The sequence below is a fragment of the Erpetoichthys calabaricus genome, chromosome 11, assembly GCF_900747795.2.
Source record: "Erpetoichthys calabaricus chromosome 11, fErpCal1.3, whole genome shotgun sequence".
NCBI classification, from domain to species: domain Eukaryota; kingdom Metazoa; phylum Chordata; class Cladistia; order Polypteriformes; family Polypteridae; genus Erpetoichthys; species Erpetoichthys calabaricus.
Genome location: NC_041404.2, coordinates 134493647 through 134517049, shown reverse-complemented (window position 1 = coordinate 134517049; position 23403 = coordinate 134493647). Strand labels below are relative to the sequence as shown.

At 38.2% G+C, this 23403-nt stretch overlaps 1 protein-coding gene across 1 annotated transcript in view; it reads left to right on the top strand.

The window, feature by feature from the left end:
* Nucleotides 1-23403, top strand: part of si:dkey-26i13.8 (kinesin-like protein KIF19) — an 88509-nt gene that overhangs the window by 28416 nt on the left and 36690 nt on the right. The window contains exons 7-12 of the mRNA XM_051933626.1: nucleotides 1264-1458; nucleotides 5767-5919; nucleotides 8821-8943; nucleotides 9962-10121; nucleotides 14429-14603; nucleotides 23125-23326. Coding sequence (XP_051789586.1) covers nucleotides 1264-1458; nucleotides 5767-5919; nucleotides 8821-8943; nucleotides 9962-10121; nucleotides 14429-14603; nucleotides 23125-23326 — 1008 coding nt within the window. The remainder of the gene's footprint in view (nucleotides 1-1263; nucleotides 1459-5766; nucleotides 5920-8820; nucleotides 8944-9961; nucleotides 10122-14428; nucleotides 14604-23124; nucleotides 23327-23403) is intronic.

Sequence of the window (23403 nt, the reverse complement as noted above, 5' to 3'; positions counted from 1 at the left end):
AATGTGGTATCCTAACCTGTTGTTCACTACCATCTATTAATTGATTCATTGATGGTCTTCACGTTCACTCTTGGCTTTTCTCAATGGTCAGCTTTCAGTCTGAAATACATTCTGACATTGTGCGTGGAGAAGATGATGATATTGGGTTTATTTAAAAAAGCTCAGTGATTAAAGATGAATATTACAATTCAGTTGCTTTGGATTCTGTGATTATGTTGGGATAGTCAGTTTATTTCTTGGATTTACTTTAAAGTGCTGAAGCTGTTTGTGGCCCTTCTTCAATAAGATTATGATTTTGCTGTTACCAGTATGTTACCTGTTATTCTGACAGGTTAAGTACAGATCTGACTTTAGATAGATAGATAGATAGATAGATAGATAGATAGATAGATAGATAGATAGATAGATAGATAGATAGATAGATACTTTATTAATCCCAAGGGGAAATTCACACATTTACTCCAGCAGCAGCATACTGATACAAAAAAAACAATATTAAATTAAAGAGTGTTAACAATGCAGGTAAAAACAGACAATAACTTTGTATAATGTTAACGTTTACCCCCCCGGGTGGAACTGAAGAGTCGCATAGTTTGGGGGAGGAATGATCTCCTCAGTCTGTCAGTGGAGCAGGTCAGTGACAGCAGTCTGTCGCTGAAGCTGCTCCTCTGTCTGGAGATAACACTGTTTAGTGGATGCAGTGGATTCTCCATAATTGATAGGAGCCTGCTGAGTGCCCATTGCTCTGCCACAGATGTCAAGCTATCCAGCTCCATGCCAACAATAGAGCCTGCCTTCCTCACCAGTTTGTCCAGGCGTGAGGCGTCCTTCTTCTTTATGCTGCCTCCCCAGCACACCACTGCATAGAAGAGGGCGCTCGCCACAACCTTCTGATAGAACATCTGCAGCATCTTATTGCAGATGTTGAAGGACGCCAGCCTTCTCAGGAAGTATAACCGGCTCTGTCCTTTCTTACACAGAGCATCAGTATTGGCAGTCCAGTCTAATTTATCATCCTTTAGCAGCCAGGAGCAATTTATAGTTGCAGATGTATCTGCCATGGATTTTCAACTCAATTCTATCATCACAATTTTTCTCTAGCATCTTTCCTTTAGGGCTGCTAAAGGGATATAATTGACCCAATATCCCCCATTACCATAAATAGCACCTATGTATAAAACTGCCTGAATACAATGTATTAACCTGATCCTTTACCTTTTTATTTGTGGGCACTGATGGTTATTAAAAATCTTTTTCTTTCAGATTATGGAACTCTTGACCAAAGGAAACAGGGAACGGACGCAGGAGCCAACTGCTGCTAATAAAACGTCATCTCGCTCCCATGCTGTGTTGCAAGTCACTGTAAAGCAGAAGAGTCGGATAAAAAATATTAATGAAGAAGTGCGGATAGGAAGACTCTTCATGATTGACCTGGCAGGAACTGAAAGAGCGTCTCAGGTTAGAAAAGTTAATCATTAGTGATGCTTGCAGCATGCTGACTTGTACTATTACTCTTTATAATATGGTTAGTAAAGATGACTGGATAAATCTAGCGTGGAAAAGCTATGAAGTAACATTTTAATGCGGGCACCTATTTTGGTTCTTAAAAATGAGCAAAGACAATACTAAAATGCCTTTCTTTTTTATTGCTTAGATTTAAGTATTTCCATGCACAACATTCTGTTTGTAACACTATCCCATTATACTATGTGGAAAAAATGTAACATACCCTTTATTTGATCTTAATGAGACTTAGAGAGCAACAACAAAGTGGTTATTCATCTTTTTCTGCAGTGCTTCTAATTAATTCACAGTGAACTGAAATTAGGCTTCTTTTCAGAATACTGGCTACAGAAAGTATGCTGTTGTCCTTGTAACTTTCAACAGCATACTTGTTTTGCATTTCTTGGGCACAAATCTCCATTTATCGTGATTCATTTTTAATAGTAAGAATTCAGTTTACTGTGACTGATATGAAACAGATTAGAAGTGTCAAACATATGCTAAAAAAGACTAATTAAAAATTTTCTTCATAATCTACAGTATATGCCCTTTTCTAATAGTGAATGCAGATAAATAACCCTAAACATCCATGTAAGCGTTACAGTCAAGTAATGAACAAACACATACTATAGTAGGCCATTTATTTACTCAGCTTCATTGTTAAATGGTCAAAAGTGGCATAAGTGGGCACAGTATGCCTCTCAATGGTCCCTATTTCAGCATAAGGTCTGTAAATCCTCAGATAATATGATATATAGTAAGGCCAGATAAACGTCTTGCATTACTGTGCTGGCATATAAGCAGCTCCTAAAGTGATGACTGTATTGGATATATTATAATTCTACTCATGATCTGGGCTCTGATTCAGCCCTTCCAGCTTTTACAAAGGGTGTCCTAGTTCAGGCAGGTCCAAAATAATTATCTTGCTAGATTCTCTTATAATGTGAGGTGCGTAGAGATTAATCTTTACTCACAAGCCAGTCAGAGCCACCATAATTTAAAATTGTAAATACTGAATATGTTAAATATTTATGACTCCAAATCCTGTAATATGGGTTTGAACAATTACATTTTTATTTGCATTATATTGTATGATGTGATGTGTAAAAAGCTAATAGCCAATGAGAGAGAGATGGAAGAAGTTAAATCACCATGGAGGTAAAGAAGTGAGCTTCTTTCTCCTGAACAAGATGGACTATTGATTTTTGCTTTTGCTTTTTAACTCAGATACACAGACTGTCCTGGCAATTTTAATGTGCCTGTGGTCCAGCGCGCTTGTTTTGAAGTCATGTTTTTGCTCTTGAGGAATTTTGTGAGGAACCATATTTGGAGAATAAGGGCTCTCCAAAATGAGACTGTGAATCAGTTAACATGTTATATTCTTCGTGGACATGCGTTAATCTTTTATAGTGTGTGTTTTCTACTAACTGAAGACAGATGGGAAATAATATGGTCAATTTTTTGGCCACATGCAAATTATAGTTGCAGTAAAATATGTAGTAAAATGCTTAGTGAAATCTGTCATTATGTGTGAGGTCTTTCAGATATTCAATGTCAGTATGATTTAAAAATATCTTCTGAACTGTGCCAGGTCTAATAAGAGAAATCAAATCTTTGGTCAGGTATTTACATAACAGTCTATGGCTAATGGATGCATTTTAGGCTTCTGTCTCAAACTCAGGTCCTGGAGGGCCACAGTGACTTTTCTGTGCATTTAGTTGTATCATTTGAAGCCACTTCTTGATGTTAATCAGATGTTTCTCATACTATTCTATTTTCTAAAATCATTTAAATATTTTTCTACTTTCCACATAGAGCATCCCAGTATTCATTCATTGCAGCTGGTTAAAAAAATAAATAAATACCGTATAAGCTCGCATTTAAGTTCTCCCGCAGATAAGTCGGGTCTTTATTTTACAGTATAATTTCTGGTATTTTATAATGTCGGTCGTATAAGTTGAATGTGGAACGCTCACGCTGTTGGTCCAAGAGATTATGATATACTAACACCCGCCTGAGAGAATAACCACAGAGCAAACGGCCTTTTTTCTATGTATTGTGTCTACATGACCACACAGTAATACCCAAACTATTCTGAAGCGACGTTTGCACTGTTTTATGTTTTTTGTATCTCACACCCTCATACACTTTTATCGTAAGAGCATCCCTTATCTACGATGGAGTGTTCGATCAGAAGAAAATATGAAGCTGGTTTTAAATTAAAAGTCATTGAAGTGGCAAAAGAAATTGGTAACTGCACTGCTGCAACAAAATTCGATGTGTCTGAGAAACTGGTGCGTGATTGGCGTATAAGTGGGGGTCTGATTTTATGATGGATTTTTCAGATTTCAAGACCCGACTTATACACGAGCATACATGGTAATTGGAGGATTGGCATGTTAAAAACAATTCAATTTAAACCAATTAAATAAAGTACGTCCCATTAGCAGCAATAGCTGGCTACTAATTAAGAAAGTGGCTGAAATGAAAACTTTCAGTGCTTCAGGAACCGAGTTTGAGACCCCAGCTCTGGGAAGTTGCTGTTTTTGCTATATATTAAGGCAATTTTTAAAAATTGATTCATGCTAATTAAAGCAGATTTTGCTCTTCATAGAAGAGATGACTCAAAATAACTTTTAAATTAGCAAATTATTCCCTTAAAAAAAAAAAAAGATATGCTGCAGTGACCCTCTTGTTTGGACTGAAGTTCAAATTGCAATTGTAGCCTTAGCCTGTGTTTTCAGCAAGGAGAGTAGCAGAAAAACTGTGTTTTCAGAATACAGTGGAACTTCAGGTCACGACCGTAATTCGTTCCAAAACTCTGTTCGCAACCCGATTTGGTCATGACCCGAAGCAGTTTCCCCCATAGGATTGTATGTAAATACAATTAATCCGTTCCGGACCGTACAAGCTGAATGTAAATATATATTTTTTTAAAGATTTTTAAGCACAAAAATAGTTAATTATACCATAGAATGCACAATGCAATAGTAAACTAAATGTAAAAACATTGAATAACACTGAGAAAACCTTGAACAGAGAAAACTAACATTGTAAGAGTTCACGCTACAGCCTTACGAACCGTTCACTGTAAACACTTTTTTTTAATGAGTTTTAAGCACAGGAAAAAAAAGAACATTTGAACAAATCCAAACTTTATTTAAAAACCAACCATAAACAACCAAGAAAGTAACATTGCTGGAATTCACGCTAATAGCCTTATGAACCGATCGCTGTAAACACTTTTTTTAATGAGTTTTAAGCACAGTAAAAAAAAAGAACATTTGAAAAATCCATAATTTCTACAAATCTGACCTTGCATGAGTCGAGTTCTGGCATGAAGGAAGTGAGGAGGAACTGGGTGGAGAGGAGATTACAGTTTTGAGGTAAAGTCCCTCTGTGCGATGCACGTCTGACCGAGAACAATGTACTACTGTACAGGGAGAGACTGAACATGTGCGTAAATCACCGGCGCATACGAACTGGAAGGGAAATGAAATAGAGCACAAAGAGTTCACAGCGAATGCACAGGGAGAGACTGAACACGTGCGGAAATCATTGGTGCGTACGAACCGGAAGGGAAACAGGCTTGTTCGTCACCCGAGTGTGTGGTCGTGAACAGATGCAAAAGTCTGGCGAACTTTTTGGTCGTAACCCGATTTGTACGAGGTCCGAGACATTCATGACCCGAGGTTCCACTGTATGTAAAATTCTAAGAAAGAGCATAAGCTATCTCACCTTGTTGGATAATTGTTTGCTTAATGCTTAGCACTGTCAGTCAAATAACTGTTGAATCTTTCGCAATGCTGCTAAAATCAGGTTGTACGATTTGCTGCTATTGATTTCCAGTTCTACAGTTTTCTCCTCAATAACGTAGAGTGACGTAATGATGAAGGCATGAGACTGCAGAGCAGGATGCTGGTTTAGTCTGAACTGCTGACGTACCATGTGACCCCTGAACAAGATTGTTAATCTGAGCACCAGTACATGAAGTACAATTACAAGTGAGATTGTGAGGTGTACACTGCTTCAGAAAAAAAACCTTCTTCTAATTAAACAAATGTAACATAAACATATTGTAATATTTACATTCTTCCTTCATGGATGCCACTGTGACATCATAATCTGTTCTGCTTATCAACCACTTATTTTATTAAGGTTGTTTTTAAGGTCATTTTTTTATTCAAACTGTTACTTTCATTATTATTCTGTGTTAGCAGTGATCACACCTAACAGTGTGATGTTGGCACTCTTCATTTATAGACTCAAAATCGAGGAAAAAGGATGAAGGAAGGTGCACACATCAACCGTTCACTGCTTGCTTTGGGGAACTGTATCAATGCTCTTAGTGAGAAAGGAAGTAACCGAGTGCACTATGTAAACTACAGAGACAGCAAGCTTACTCGACTACTCAAGGTAAATAATTTTTTATTCTCATGTGTGCAGATGCTGCTACAAATTTAACTTTCACTGTCCAGCAGGTACACTGATCACTACTTGTATCTGAAGGTGAATACTATTATTAAGTGGCATGTCAAGCACCAGTCTTGTCTGATACCTGACAGTTATAATAAACCACCTCTTCCATAGAGCCCACTAAATATTGTTAAATTGTTCTTTCATTAGATGTTTCTCACTGGTTTATGCTTTATCAACACAGCATAGATTGCCAGATGTTTTCCAAGCAGTGTTAAATATTATTTACTCCAGGTTATTATTTGAACAGATAAATTCTATCATTTATAAACTTTTATCCTTTACATAAACTGCTTATACCATTCAAAGAAGCCTGAGCTGATTCCAACAGTTACAAGTATAAGCACAATAGGTTCTGAACGGCAGTTCACATCAATAACAAAAAGACCGCATGTGAAAGGGGCTTACTTTGAAGTAACTGAGTCCCTATTCCAAATGCAGCTGCCAAGATCAGTGTTATTAGGTTGATTTCCAATTAGCTATAAATGTTAGCCATTAAAGGGATCTCTCAATTAGTAGCTTGATATGTAAGTGTTCAAAGCAACACGAGGTGAACAACAGAGTCCTAAAGAGTGTAAATAGTCAGTACAAAAAATTACAGGTGTCACAAAAATTGCAAAACTATGTTAAGGAGAACAGTCAAAAAATAACGACTGCATGTGCCAATGTGGGCAAAGTCCACCAACGAAGGGAAACATTGTTTGCAAGAAGAAGCTTACTGATAGGCATGTCACAGGATGGTAGATAAATTCCACAAAAGTAAAGCCTCAGAACTTACAAAAGAATGAAATCTGTGGCCCTGTAATCCAGTCTCAACAAAATCAGGAACTTCACAAAGCTGGAATTTATGGCAGGGCATGTCTCCAGGGCTATGCCACAATTTATAAACTGGTTTAAGAATAACAAAACCCCTGGACCCAGAGCAATGGGACAAGTAATGTGTGTCATTTCTTGGATGTTTCCATACATTCAGATGAGGTTTGTTTGGTGAAATGACCTTCAACTCACAATGCCCATTGCCAACAGTTAAACATGGTACAGGACCCATAATGTTATGGGCATCCATTGGACTTATTAGGTCTGATGATTGTTCTGCATGGTCATATAAATGTGTAACCTGTCATCTTCTTCTTCTTCTTCATCATCTCTTCACACTTCTAGATATCGTCTATGTGCCTGATCAACTCTCTCTGTATAGCTTGGTCCTGCATCTCCTCAGCAGCCACACCCTGTTGCCTCCAGTTGTACCACTCTTAGAACTGGCACGATTATAATATGCGCTGCCTTCCTAGAGCGGCAGCAAATGAAAAAGATAAAAAATAATCCGGGGCGCGAGTGACCAACACTACTTTCCTACTATACCACCCCAAGTATAGAGACACACCAGTGAAAGCAGGGTTAAGTAAAAAATGATTATTGGAAGATGATACACATACTTACTGTAACAAAAAACCCCTATATACATAATATCGCGCTGCAGCGCTTCTCACCCAACACAAATCATGGCACAAAACACTTAAATACATACGCTACTAATACAGATATTTGAGCAAAAGAAAAAAAAAAGGGTTTTCGTAGTCTTTTAAATATTATCTGTACGGAATGTCTAGCTCAGTCTGCGGTGGGGAGTGAGGCGCTGACCATATCTCCATTTCTGGGAAACATATAGATTAACAGTTCCTGTGCTTGCCCGTCAGGTCCTCTCCCGAATACCTTTCACCAGAAAGTAAAAATAATTCATCTTGAAATGAACCAGGGTTCACCTGACATTTCCATGCTGTGTCAGTCCTTTCCCTCTTGCCTTTTCCTGTGATGGCCTCCACTTCTCTCTTGGCTCTGCGCTTCCCTTCTCCTTTTTCCCGCCACCCATTTATGTACATACTCTTGGCTCCTCCCCTTACAGTCTGTTGGCCCTCCAAGTCAGGTGCCTCCCCTCCCCCTGTACCATTGGCCGGCCTTACAAATTAAGCCTTTCCATTAATTACAGGAATGGGGAAAGGTACAAACTCACAGTGATACACACATATTCCAGACGACCGTTACACAGTCTTCTTTTACTTTATTCATCCACCTCTGCTTTCACAACCTATCATGCAAATTCTATTCCTTTATAATGTCTTCCTATTCCATGTTGATGGTACCCCCCCAATCACACCTCTAAAATTATTCAAGAGTGGTTTCATTGAATACCAGGGTGTACTCAAACGCCTTCCTAATCACCAGATTATTGAACCTTTATGTTAAGTTTGCTAGCATAGATTTTGAAGTAGATTTACACCTCTTTCATTCCCTGAAAGACCTGGAGGCTTTTCATCTCCTGGAATGGTAAAATATCTCACTAGTCGGACCTCAGGACTTGTGTAACAGAAGTCTAAGATGAACTTTAGCTTTACTGAACACAAAGAGGGACCTTACTCCGTATTAGATACTTGACTGTAATATATGGATAAGTGTTTGTTATTTTATCTGTCATCTGTACATATGAATAACCTATACTCTCAAATGGCAACTTTTCTGACACCTGATATTCAGACTTAAGAAGTCCACTGAGAAAGTTCTAAGATGTGCCTGTATTAACTTGCCAAGAGACAATGTGCAAAATTTTATGATCTAATGTTAAGAACAATTTTTTATATGCCTTGTATTCACTTTTCTTACTTTTAAAGACACATATCCAAAGCACTTATATATCAAAGTTATATAAAGATCAAGGGAAGGTGAATAAAAAAGGAAAGAATAACAGCAACTGTTAATTTTCTAAAATTTTCAGTATGAAAGAAGTTATATAGTATAAACATTGAATGTCTGGCTTATATTATGCATTTTCTATATGCTCTGTAGGATTCTTTAGGTGGGAACAGCAGAACTGTCATGATTGCCCATATAAGCCCTGCTAGTTCATATTTTGAAGAATCTAGAACTACCCTTATCTATGCAGACCGTGCAAAAAACATCAAAACAAGGGTAAGCAAAAGCTGATTTTGTTTCTAATAATTCATTAATTTTACATTGTGGCAAATTTTGACCACTAAAGGAAGAATAACTATATTTGTTTATAGTTTCTTTTCATAATTCATTGCCCTTTCTCTAACGCACTAATGATGTGTATAAATACATGCAAATAATAGCATTGTCATGTCATGGATCCAGCATCCTGGGTTCAAATCTTGTTCTTTTCTGTATTGAGTTGGCAAGTTGTTCCTGTGTTTGTGCTGGTTTTCCTCCCATAATTTCTAAGACATATAGTATGTGTTTGGTTAACTTGGCGATGTTGGCCCAATGTGGCTGTACACAAATGGGCGCTGCAGTGGTCCCTGCCTGGAGCCCGATATTCCTGAGATAGGCTCCAGCTCCCCACATCCCTAGTTTAGGTTAAGTGGCTTTGAGAATATTGAGTTATGTTATGCAAATGGAAATTTCATTCTTACTATATTATAAGTCTTCTCATATAGTATGTTCATACCAATATTGCATTTTACATTAACATTTAGCAATTACAGTTACAACATACACATAAAATGACATTTTAAATGAGACTGAATGATTTCTACAAAACTAAATTGTATATAATTAAATTTGTGTAATCCAATTTAGGGTCACAGGGCACCGATGCCAGTTCTGGCAGCAATAGGCACAAGAGAGGAATCAGCCCTTTAAAAAGGCATTAGTTCAATACAGAGTCCCTTCCACACACCAAACAACATCATGGGGTCAAATTACAGCTGCCAGTTAATCTAACCTGTGTTTCTGGATAGAGAGGAAAACCAGAGTATCCACAGGAAAACCCGCACAGACATGGAAGAATGTTGAAACTCTACACAAGCAGAAACAAGGCACAGAATCTGAACCCCGAATAATGGATCAGTGAGACAGCAGCACTAAGCACTGCGCCTTCATATTATCTAATGTAACTTGATGTAAAATAACTTGGGTTAACACATTTTTGCTTCAGTTTTCCCTTTTGTTTATGTTTTTATAACAGGTGAAACGCAATTTGTTAAATGTCTCTTACCACATTGCCCAGTACACCAGCATCATTGCAGACCTTCGAAAAGAGATTGAGAGACTAAAAGCCAAGATTGATGAGCAGGGACAGAACCAGATGAAAAAAGGGGAAAAGGCAAATATTAGAGATATACAAGGTGCATCCTATGAATTTGTATTTTTCAAGTACATGTGATTAATAGGTACTGAGTCCAAGCAAATACGAAGTGCAAACAAATGTTTTAAAATCAACAAGAAATTATTACATACTTTCAAATTATGTATTTGTGTTCAGGGGTAGCTGTCATTATTGACAGAACTTTCATACGGCTGTATTCAGTAAGGCCTGAGTAGCAGATGTGATCCCTGGAGAGCTGCAATTTCAGTAATTATGTGGTGAATCCAGGAGATTAATTAAAAATAGTTTCTGGAGGCCACATAATTACATTAATCATGTCCAATGAGAGCTTACAAAAGTTTAAGCAATTAACTTTAGAAGAAAATGAAATATTTAATTAAACAAATAATTGGTGCAGTTAATTCAAATCTTACTTTTAAATACAAGCAAGCATTCCTATTAATATGCAACTCTGAACCAGGGTATGTATCTGTCGGTAAAACATAACACCAGTTCTTTCCTTCTTGGCTCTCAGAACAATAGTCAGGATGGGGAGCATGCACTGGTACAGCACATTGCCGCACCCACCACATGACGAAACAGCTTGGGATCCCGGTTGGTAGACTCCAGGCAGACATTTGGTCCAGTCCCACCATCCGTAAATTACCATCTCTATGTTATGTGGGCATCCCCTTGGCCCTGTCCAGTCACTTGGGTCCTCAATATTGAGGATCCTGTGAGCCGGATCACCCTTGAGGAGTCATGCCACATAGCCGTAGTGCTGTAACTGACGCTCCCTCACAATGCAGGTGATGTGCCTCATTTGGGACTCCACGAGCAACCGCTCGATCAACACAAAGTGAAACCAGTGGTACTCAAGGATTCTCTGAAGGGACACAATACTGAAGGAGTCCAGTCTTCATCTTAGGTCATTGGATAGCGTCCATGTCTCACAACCATATAGCAGAACAGGGAGCACCAACACTGTAAAGACTTGGACCTTCGTCCTTTTGCGGAGATATTGGGAGTGCCACACACTGCTTTCCTGCAACCTCATGACCCCCCATGCTCTCCCAATCCATCTGCTGACTCTACAGGAAGAGTCACCAGAGACGTGAATTGTTACTGCCGAGGTTGACACTCTCTCTGCAGACAGATACACTGCTGATGGCTGTGCATAAGAGGTCATTAAAGGCCTGGATCCTGGTTTTTATCCAGGACACTCACAAGCCCAGATACTCAGATTCCTCACTCAGTCTCTCGAGATTCCCCAATCAGAGCCTCCATTGACTCCGCAAAGATCACAGCATCATCGGCAAAGTCAAGATCATTGCATCTTTCCCCATAGCTGCTGGACCCCAGAACCCTGCCCAACTCTCAGTCCATGCAAGCACTGAAGAGAGTAAGAGCAAAACACACCCTTGACGAACCCCAGAATCAACTGGGAAAAACGCAGAGGTTCTGTCTCCACTCTGCACAGAACTCACAGTATCATTGTACAGGCCAGCAATGATTTCCAGCGACTTTGGGGGATCCCACAAAGTCTCAGGATGTCCCATAGGGCAGCTCAGTTAACTGAATCGAATGCTTTATGAAAATCAACAAAAGTAGATTAAGTAGAAAATTGAGAAAAGCAGAGATGCATTTGCACTAGATGAGAATCTTCAGTACCAGGATGTGGTCAATGGTAGACTTCTTAGGCATAAAACAAGACAGCTCCAGTCACTGGTAGGCAAGGAAATGATCATGGATCCTATTGAGGATGACCCTAGCAAGGACCTTACCAGGCAACAAGAGCAGTGTTATCCCCCTGCAGTTTCCTCAATCAGAACAATAATAATAATAATAATAATAATAATAATAATAATAATAATAATAATAATAATAAAAGCATTCCAGTGTTAGAGGATCTAAGATTACAAATAGAAATCTGTGAGGACAAACTCTCCAAAATATAAGAAGGAGAAAATTGTTCAGAGCATTAAAAACAAATTAGAGTACTGTGCATTTTGCACCTACTGCAGTTGATAAATATCTGGCGGTAAAACACCACCAGAGGGGGATATGCTACTTGTTTTCAACAAGGACTGCAGAAGTAATTTCTCCATGCACAGTGAAACAAGAGAAAGTTCATGGAGAATGGACAGAAGGATAGTAGAGATTCTTGAAACATTCAGGCAGTAGTTGGAGTTCACATGTGGAATAGTTGGGGTTCTGTAGAATTTTTCAGATGTTAGGCAAGGTTAGTGCCACAAGAACACCTGGCTCTTTATTTATAAACTGGAGCTCAGAGATGCCAGTATCTGTTAGAAGAAGCTCAAGAAGGACAGTTGTAAGGATTTTCAGATGATGCTTCTGACCCTCGGTTTGATTCCAGGATTTTGCTGCCTATGTGACGTTAAGGTGATATTTAGAGGTAAGCCTTGCTGGTGTTCCATTGTCTTTGGAGTTGGTGAAATGGAGCAAAGGTTCAAGTTGCTGTGATGTAATACAGTAGATCTGGGGAAGAATAGGAGGTCAGTTTGGCAGTCTTATACTCAGGGTACTTTGGCTTAAATGGCAGGCAAATGAGCAAACTGTCCCAACTTATATATTGAGACAGGTAGGGCTGGTTTTGTCTTCTGCTTCTTTTGATAACATATATTTTCCTTTTGATTATTCCTCCCTTGTATGTCTCACAAGATTGTATTTCTTTTATAACAACTTGGATTTTAGCACTGTTCGTTCTGGATCATATTGGCACTGGGCCAGGCATCTCCTGTCACAGAATGTTCATTTATCCATCCATCCATCCATCCATCCATCCATCCATCCATCCATCCATCCATCCATCCATCCATCCATCCATCCATCACTTGTCTGAGGTTGGGTCGCGGGGGCAGCAGCCTAAGCAGGGAAACCCAGACCTCCCTCTCCCCGGCCACCTCCTCCAGCTCCTCTGGGAGGACCCCGAGGTGTTCCCAGGCCAGCCGGGAGATATAATCCCTCCAGCGTGTCCTGGGTCTGCCCCGTGGCCTTCTCCCTGTGGGGCATGCCCGGAACACCTCCCCAGGGAGGCGTCCAGGGAGCATCCTAACCAGATGCCCGAACCACCTCAAATGACTCCTCCTTTAGTTAATAAATAATAATAACATTTTATTTATATAGCACATTTAAATAAAGTTAAGCTGTGAGTTTCCTAGTTCTATATCAAGAATGATTTCCCTTTTCCATGGTCACAATGAAACATCTGAGGTCCGTTGTTTGTGAATCTGTTTTGAGGATTTCTGTTCCTGATCGAGTAAAGTAGCCATCTAGCACATTCCAGTACACATTTTGTCCCATTAGGGGCTTGTCTCAAACACATTATATAGTAGGATTTGTCCATTGCTGTAAATCATTAGGTAGCTATCTCAGCCCTTGGATAACCAATAAGAGACTTACTGTATAGTATAGAGAGCAGACTCAGAAAAGCACTTTACACTGTAAACACAAACACAAAAATGTTATTTGACAAAGCATTGAGTATCTAAGTTACAAATTTACAAAATAAAATATTTTATATAAGCAGTAATCATAGCTCATATCATACCATTTTGAAACCTGATAATCCAATATAGATTCATAGGAAGGCCTCAGCCTATTCTGGCAACATTGGGCACAAGGCAGGAAGCAGCCCTAGACAAGGTGACAGTGTGTCTCACGGCCCACTCATACAAACACCCACACATCATCTTTTTACAATTACCGATTTAAGTGACCTGGATACAGGGGAAAAACTGACAAACCTGCAGTATAGCCCACCCAGACATTATACACAGACAATGATCAGGTGGTTTGAACCCAGGATTTCAGTTCTGTGAGTCAGCATCACTAACCACCATTACTGCTTTAAGTAGAGTCAGGCAGTTGAGAACTATCACTGTGTACAAGTGTTACATTTTTTTATGAAAACACTTTTCAGCTTTGGTATTTCATCAGTCATGTTACATTTCAAAAACGAGCAAGCACACAGACAATATTCACCACAACCCTGAGCACACACACTATACCAAGTGACATAAACCTGCATGTACCAAGTGATGTCTAAATAAGACACACTTACTAGAAAAAGATTCATATTGCCTGATTTGTTCTTGAGTACATTTTGTGTGTCCATGTCAAACATGCAGTTATATGTAGGTGTTTCTTCTACATCATAATTTGTTTTGCTTGTAAATATGACAAAGCTTTCTAATGTACGAGACTGACATTCAGCTGTTTAAGACTAACTGCCTGTTTCTAGCTATTTAGTAGATTTTCCAGTATAAAGTGTTCTAAAGTACAATAAATGTCTTTATTTCCATTAACAGACTGTTTTTCTTATAGCTGAAGTGCAGCAGGACTCAGACCAGTACAGCCGTAAGGAGATGGGTCGAGTAAAGGAACAACTGATAAATGCGTTCAGAGAGCAGATGGAAATTCGCCGCAGTCTCATGGAGTTGGAGAACTCGAACATGCAGCTACACATTGACACATCTAGGCACCTTTTAACAATTGCAGAGTAAGTGGATGTTAAAAGCTTTTTTGGAATCCATTGTTGGCATGTGTTTTTTGTAGACAAATGTTCAGGAACAGCCAGAGGGAAAGGTAGGAGCTTATACTCGCTCACAATGGGTCAATGGAACACAATGGCTCACAATGGAATTTGCCACTTAATCTAAATATATTTTTAGGCAGTGACTGGAATACCTTTGAAAAACCCTATGCAGACCTGGGAGAATATGTACCTACATAAAGTCAGTGAGTGAGGTTGAAATCAAAATTCTGTCATAGAAACTGTGAAACACAGCCATCTATCTGAGAACTTGATGAAAAGAACTGCTTTAATGTATAAACTCTTAAAAATATTTAACACTAGAATTCCTGAAGCCTATGAAAAAACTTGTAATCTCGGCCCACCTTAAATCCCTTCGCAACTCTCCATCAGTGTCTTTTGTTTTGTAAATGTGTCGATCAGCACAAGCAGCAAGCAGCCTGCTATCCAATCCCCCCTTTGACGGAGCTTAACTCTCCCAGCTCAAGCCAAAGCTCCTTATCTGCGTGTGGGGTGCCTGGAGTTGTATAGGGTAAATAATACAGTATATCGTTAGTTGGAATACATGCATTTCATGTGTATTCCATGTCTACAAAGATCTGGACAAGTGTAGGATGAAAGGAAATGCCAGACAAGAAATGCTGAACACATAACTAAAGCAGAAACTTTTTCCATGTTATACTAATGATGTGAAGTGTATATTGTGTAAAGACTTTAGTCCAAATATCAAATAAACACGTGCGCTTTTAATCAAGAATATAATCAAAGAAAAAAAAAAACATTTGATATGGCTGTCAATGAGTTAAAAACCCAATCTCGAACGTCAATCGACAGGGAGTTTACATGTATTCTTGAATGCTGCAGAGGTAAGAACTGCTGCCTTATAACCCGAAGGTCCCGGGTTCGAGACTGGGCACTCTGTGTTTTGAGTAGTGAGCTGCTATTATTATTATTATCTATACTAATAAAAGGCAAAGCCCTCACTGACTGACTGACTGACTGACTGACTGACTGACTGACTGACTGACTGACTGACTGACTGACTGACTGACTGACTGACTGACTGACTCACTCACTCATTCACTCACTCATCACTAATTCTCCAACTTCCCGTGTAGGTGGAAGGCTGAAATTTGGCAGGCTCATTCCTTACAGCTTACTTACAAAAGTTAGGCAGGTTTCATTTCGAAATTCAAAGCATAACGGTCATAACTGGAACCTCTTTTTTTTGTCCATATACTGTAATGGACAGGGGCGGAGTCGCGTATCGCGTCATCACACCTCCTACGTAATCACGTGAAACGCCTTGGGGCCGATCTGGAAGAAGGTAGCGCAGTGCCTTGATTTAAACGATTCCATGTCTTGGTGGGTTTAATACTGTGTAAGCATACATATTAACACATGTGCAATTAAATGTGTGCATTTACGGGGTGATTTCTCAGGCTTAAAAGCTCACCTTTTATTAAAAAAGTAAATGCAAACTGTTTTCATTCTGAAGGGCACAAACCATGTTGGATTTTGTAATGATAGTTGATTAGTAACGTCTATTAAGGGATACTTACAGAATGATTAGTAATGCCTGTGAATGCCGATGCAAGTAGGAGAATGGGCGTGAACTAAAGAACGAGTAGTAACATGTACAGTAAATGTCTCTAAGGTCTGTCTATTAAAAAGTTATTATATCTTTCAATCCTGTGTATTGATTAAACTACGAACCTAACAAGATCACTACATGATGTCAGAAGTGGCGGATTGGAAGAGGAATGTGAAGAAGAGGTTCAGCTTTTGAACGAGTCTCGTGTCTGTGAGTAATCCGAAAATGTGGTCAGAAAGCGCTAAGACGTTCTAGCAAAAGAGAAAAAAAATATGGAAGGATTACAGCCCCCACCAAATCTCCAGTTAAAGGGAAATGTAGCTGAAAATTGGAAAAGATTTAAACAGAGATTCGAGTTGTATCTTGCTGTGATTGAAGCAGATAGGAAAAGTGAAAAAATGAAAGCATCTATGCTTCTACATGTAATTGGCAAAGAGGCGCTAGAGGTTTATAACAATTTTCAGTTTGAAGAAGATGGAGACAATATGAAATTGAACAAAATAGTTGAAAAATTCGAAGCGTATTGCAACCCAAAGCGCAATGTGACGTTTGAGCGGCACAAGTTTTTTACATGTTTCCAGAAAAGCGGCGAAACAATAGACCAGTATGTGACGGAATTGCGTAATAGGAGCTGTTCTAAGAAGAAACCGTCGAGACATCAAAGGACCAATAACCTCTAATCAGAACACTAACACCAGTGAAACAAATATTAACGAGAAAACAAGTATAAATCAGGAAAGAACATCTCAACTGCAAACACAATTAACCAGAAGATCAAAACGTCAAGTAAAACCACCAGAACGACTCATTGAGACATGTTGAGGATTACAGGAACATTTTCAATTAAGAAATGCTGAATTCCTTTAACAGTTGTGCTTTTTATATATAGTTTGAATGCTGGATGTATGCCTGAAATGTTCTGGATTGTTCAGTTGTTTGAAGTGATAAAGTTTATCAAAGTAGCATTTGAAATGTATAACATTACTAAGCTTATAAGTACTGCCTTACTTCTCTTTAAGAAAGGAAGATGTAATGATACTTGATTTAAATGATTCCATGTCTTGGTGGGTTTGCGTAGCTTATTGTCAATATCTTTACACCTGTTTTTAAGACTTATTGACTGAAACGGGCTTTCACGAAAAAAGTTAGGGCTTTGCTACAGGATACACCCTCCACAAGTTAAGGAAGTAAAAATAAGGTTATATATTTCTGTTTTATTTAAACCTTTTAAGTTTGTATGCATAGCCCCATTTGGCTGTTTTAGTTTTTTTTTTCTTTCTTCAGTAATATTTAATCTCCTTAAAGAAAAAGAACATATGCATTTTACTTTTTTTGTATCTCTTTAGTAATATTTTAGTGTAAAAGGATAACCAGTATTTAAACCTTTTATGTTACTTTATAAAGTTATTTTACACAATGTTGAAAAATTAATAAGAAAGCTACATATTTTGGCAGCTGCTGCTTTAATTTTCAATGAAATGAAAAAAGCTCTCCAAGAGAAAACCTCAATGAAGAAGACACAGTTTGCACTATCTAAAAAGGAGAAACCCTCATTTATAAAGGTTTGCTGCAGATGACTTAACTGAAAATAAATGAATAGTTCCTATGTGTATAATCCATATTTATCTATTTTACTTATGCCTTTATTCCAGCAACTTGCAACATCTGAGGTACAATTTGTTACATTACTTTTGTTTTTTGCAGCACAGGCAGGTGAAGTGACTTCCTCAGGGTCACACAGTGGTGTCAGTACCAGGATTTGAACTGACAAGCTCCGGGTTTGCTGAAATATTACTGAAGAAAGAAAAAAAACGAAAATGGGCAAATGGGGCTATGCATACAAATGTCCATCCATCCATTATCCAACCCGCTATATCCTAAATACAGGAGCCAATCCCTGCCAACACAGGGCACAAGGCAGGAAATAAACCCCGGGAAAGGTGCCAGCCCACCGCAGGGTGCACACACCCACACACCAGGGACAATTTAGAATCGCAAATGCACCTAACCTGCATGTCTTTGGACTGTGGGAGGAAACCGGAGTATCCGGAGGAAACCCAGACAGACACGAGGAGAACATTCAAACTCCACGCAGGGAAGCGAACCCGGGTCTCCTAACTGGCACCTTTCACTGCGCCACCATGCCGCCCGCATACAAACTTAAAAGGTTTAAATAAAACAGAAATATATACCTTTATTTTTACTTCCTTAACTTGTGGAGGGTGTATCCTGTATCAAAGACCTAAGTTTTTTCATGAAAGCCCCTTTCAGTCAATAAGCCTTAAAAACAGGTGTAAAGCTAAACTTGCAGCATCACTATTCAATTACACTTGCCTAACGCCTCTCCTAAGGGGAAATACTGTGGGATCTGGGCATCAGTCAAAGCACCAATCACAGGCCCGATTAGAAAGCGGGAAGCTTTGATTTGTCGTCTCCCTCCCATGTAACAATCACAGCCCGTGTTACAACGCACTATGTACAGTATGCATGTATATATGTATATGTGTATATGTGTGTGTATATATATGTTGATATGTGTATATATACTGTATATATGTATATATATGTGGATGTGTATATATATATATATATATATATGTATATATGTATATATATGTATATGTATATATATGTATATGTAGATATGTGTATATGTAGATATGTATATATATATATATATATATATGTATATGTATATATATGTTTACATAACCTCTTTAACACACTACTTCTCCGCTGTGAAGTGCGGGTATTTTGCTAGTTACTATAATATAATAAAAACATACATTTGAGTCTGTAACACTTGGTGTAAATTTTAGCTACTTGTAAAAGGTAGCGCTTGATCTTTTATTATTCAGTTTTATTCTCTCAGTGATGTTCACGTGGTACAACAAACTTGTCTCTCCCTCTCTGAGTTGATGGCATTTATCTCCTTTCTTTTTGACAAGAGCAGCGCTGTGGCTGATGCCTGCTCAGAACTATGTGTTGTACCGGCAATCAAAGATATGATGTCCAGTGACCGCTATCAGACTGGACAAAGGCAGGGCCATAACAACAGACAGCCTTTTCACAGCGCTTTTGCTGTTAACCAGTATGAGTATATGTATGAATGACCTCTCTGTCCAAGGCTGTTTAATGTCTCACAGTACATTATTATTATTGTGACAAAATAACATAAAGGCTTCTCTTTAAAAGGACAGGCCAATGAACTAGGGTAATTCAAAAGTTGCAAGATAAAAAAGAACAGCATAGAAAACCTGCCAAAATTCATGCCAAAAATGTCCAAACTCAAAATCTAAGGCAAAAACAAAAAGTTAGAATCTGTTATGATTCTGTTTTTTTTATAATCTCTATTTGGCTTTAGAAATTTTTCTTCCTTGTAATAATTTGTTTCCCCTATTCTGTTTGTTTTAAGTCATCTTGTTATTTTTTGTATTATTTTGTTATTTCTCTTGTTATTTAATTTAATCATTTGTTTATATTTTTCCTGTGACACCATTTTGAGTTTCAACAGTTAAGATGTGAATACTCATTAGTAGATTCACAGTAGAACTCATGGTATATGTCATCATCATTTTTTGGTTCTTGTTCTTTAGCTTCTGACTTTAAATAATGTAATGTTTTGGCTTTGGCATGCCATTCCATTGATTTCCTCATTTAGACAACTGGCTTATTTCCTGGCTACATCTTCCTATCCTGGCCCCTTATTGTTTAAGCCTGCCATGTTTTCCTTCTTCAGCAGAATAAAAGTTTCAGTGACAAAAATCAAAGAATCATACAGCTCTTGGTTTGTTTTTATCCAAAGACTTGGACAAAGATGTCTGCTCCATGCTGCTATCATATTAGACATATAAATGAAAGACCTTTGTGTATATGTGTGTGTGTAAGTAGCAATCCGCGCTGCTCATGCTTAGCCACATCCACTAGATGGCGCCTGAATGCACTTTTACATTTTTTCGGTGTTTGCCTAAGTTCTCACTATGAAAGACGTGTGTGTGTGTGCATGTTTGTGTGTTTGTGTATGGAGCAGTCTGCTCTGCTCATGCTCAACCACAGCCACGAGAGTTGGTGTGAATTTTACGGAAGTTGTAGAAGTTTATACAAGTTTGACTTGCACTTGGTGAGATAGCAAATGCATGCACTTTTACATTTTTTCGGCAATTGCATGAACCTCACTTTTCATTCAACCCAAGCTGACAAACTCCGCTTTGTGGTACATGCACGTTGTACGTTCACATGAGCTACCATACATTTGCCTGAGACAGGTTTCATTCTGTCCCGCTCAATTTTTGTCACTCGACTACACGTCCATCTCAGACAAGATGTGACCTGTCCCGGCCCACAAAGCTGACGCCTCTGCAAGTTCACCAATGTAGTAAAACTGCTAGGGGTTCTTCAGGTTGTTTTTGACCACACACAGCTAGTTTTATAATATTTATAAACAGTATAGCTGCGGCCATGAAAAACAACCACAAAATGATGGCCATAGTAAGAAGAAGTGGTAAGCAAAACGGTGTCAAATGAGATAACATTATTAATAATTCAGAATCATAAAGGTAAAAATGTTGAAAACAAACTTCTGAATCAACAAAATGATCATTATAATCTTTGAGATAAGATGTCTAGAGACAAAGCAGTACAACCAGAAAATGAAACTGAATAGGGACAAGGTAAGTGAGTATTCTATTCTAGGGTCAGGTCAAATTACCAAGAAAAACAGACTGAAAGCAAATGGTGAAGTTAGAAACAGTAACCAAACATGAAGTGATGACAGCTTAGGCAAAAGGTCCTTATACTACCTTGAATTAATTATATATCGCCAACTATTTGTCTTTTATAGAGACTGAATAATAACACATCACAACGCTTAGTGCTGTTGGCAAAAACAACATGACCACGAGAATGAAAGCAAAATGGTAGTGCTTGTGGAAAAGCTGTTCCCAAAGTGACGTCAAAACAATACGTTTAAAATAACTGAAGACCAGATATCTGGAAATGAAAAATGATAAAAACCAGAGGGTAGAAACAAACACACATGACTACAGTTGTGCAGTGTATCCTTTTCTGCCCAGTCATGTTACTTTAGAAAACTTTTCCAAGGGTGACTATTTTTCAAAATTTATGTTAATGCTATATAAAGTAATAACAGTTTATTTAAAATGAGGCTGTCTAAAGGCTAATTTCCCAGTAAAATATTGAGAGAACCCCTGCAGATCTAACATAAAGTAGTGTCCATAATCATGTTAATATGTCCCCCATCCAGTATGATTAGCAAGAGAAAGAAAAGTAAAGCTCATCTTTTCTGAGTTGTTTTAAAAGATCCTCTGAGTAATATTTTCTTCCATTAATGAGTAATATTTTCTTCCATAATCTGTCAGTCCTGACACTTTTCATTGCCTGAATCTGTGTGCTACTAGCCCCTCACCTTTGATTGTAGGCATTTCTGTGTCCTTGGTGGTGATAAACACCCTAAGTTTTTTACAGATTGTTACATGTACACTAGATGGCAGCGGCCACTCACTTGTGAAATGGCTGCGAGTTCATATCAGAGATAACTAAGCTAATGAATTAAAAAGCTGTGAAAAAATAAAGCTGTGAATTTCCCATTGGGATTAATAAAGTATCTATCTATCTATCTATCTATCTATCTATCTATCTATCTATCTATCTATCTATCTATCTATCTATCTATCTATCTATCTATCTATCTATCTATCTATCTACCTACCTACCTACCTACCTACCTACCTACCTACCTACCTACCTACCTACCTACCTACCTACCTACCTACCTACCTATCTATCTATCTATCTATCTATCTATCTATCTATCTATCTATCTATCTATCTATCGAACTGTGGCCATTTACGTTGTTGATTATTTTAAGTCTAAGATGAAAAATCTCTTTGTAGCAAAATCAAAATGTGCGTGAAAATGATAAAATAACAGCAAAATGTAAACTGCCATTTTTTAAGAAGTACAGCAGGAATTTTTGTGAATTGACTGAAGTGTTTTAACTGCTGACTTGTGTACTCAGTCATTGGCTTTCACTCCGATTCAACTCTCATGTTCCCAGATACTGTGGTTTAAAGCTGCACGCCAGACTATATATTTGTAGGCAAGCAAATTCCTCACGGATTCAGGGCACCATAAAAAATGTTTATTTGTGGCATTAATTATTCGTTTATTTTTCTAACCCTCTTGATCTAATAAAGGGTCCATCTTGGCTATATTGGGCACAAGACCGACACTAATCATGATGTGGTATGAAGCCATCACGCTCCCACACTCACTCATACTGGGCCAACTGAACAAAAGCCAATCGAACAAACAAGGATGTTTTTGGAATGTGGGAAGAATGATGAAAACATGAATCACACAGTCTTGTAATACAATAAGTTGAAGCCAAACTACTAAACGTTCAGAGTTTGCAACTGTTCTTTACGTTTATTTTTCTTGGCTGCTTAGCTCTGTCATAAATGAACTAATGTGGAAGGTGTTGCAAAGCAAAAGTTCAGACTGATATGGCAGTGACTTATTTTCAGATGTAATTGTTTTATGTCTTCAGGTGATTACCATTTGGCATCTAAAGTATTTTTTCTTATATTAACTGGACAAATACAAGAACTGTTTTATGACATCTCGATAAAACTCCTTTCATGATATGTTTTTGTTTTGGTGTCATTCACTTTCAAAAGCATGCATTACAAAAAAATAGTTGCTAACAATCGAGGACAGATTACTTTAAACAAAGTTTAAAATTAAAGCAAAAAAGTCAGTCCAATCAGAAACCAAATCAATCCCATATGTTGCTTAATGAGTTAAGGCTTGTTAATCTTAAATCACATTTAAAATCCTATCACGTAATGCCACATTATGTTTTTCGTGTGCAGCTGGGAGCGAGAGAAGGCCCACAGAGCCCGGAAATGGCGGGAGGACAGAGGAAGCCAAAAGGCAGAGAAGGACAAGGAGGTTCTAGAAAACGAAGGCATAGCTGAAAAGGAATCTGAGCAAACAGAACCGCAAGAAGTAACAGCAGCGAGAGAAGAAATTTCAATGCTCCTGGCAGAGCAAAGAAAGACTACAGCATTAAAGGTAAAAAGTGGGCTCCTTAACATTTAAAAAATGAACAATGTTATTACAGTTTTAACATTCAATAACACAGCTGATAA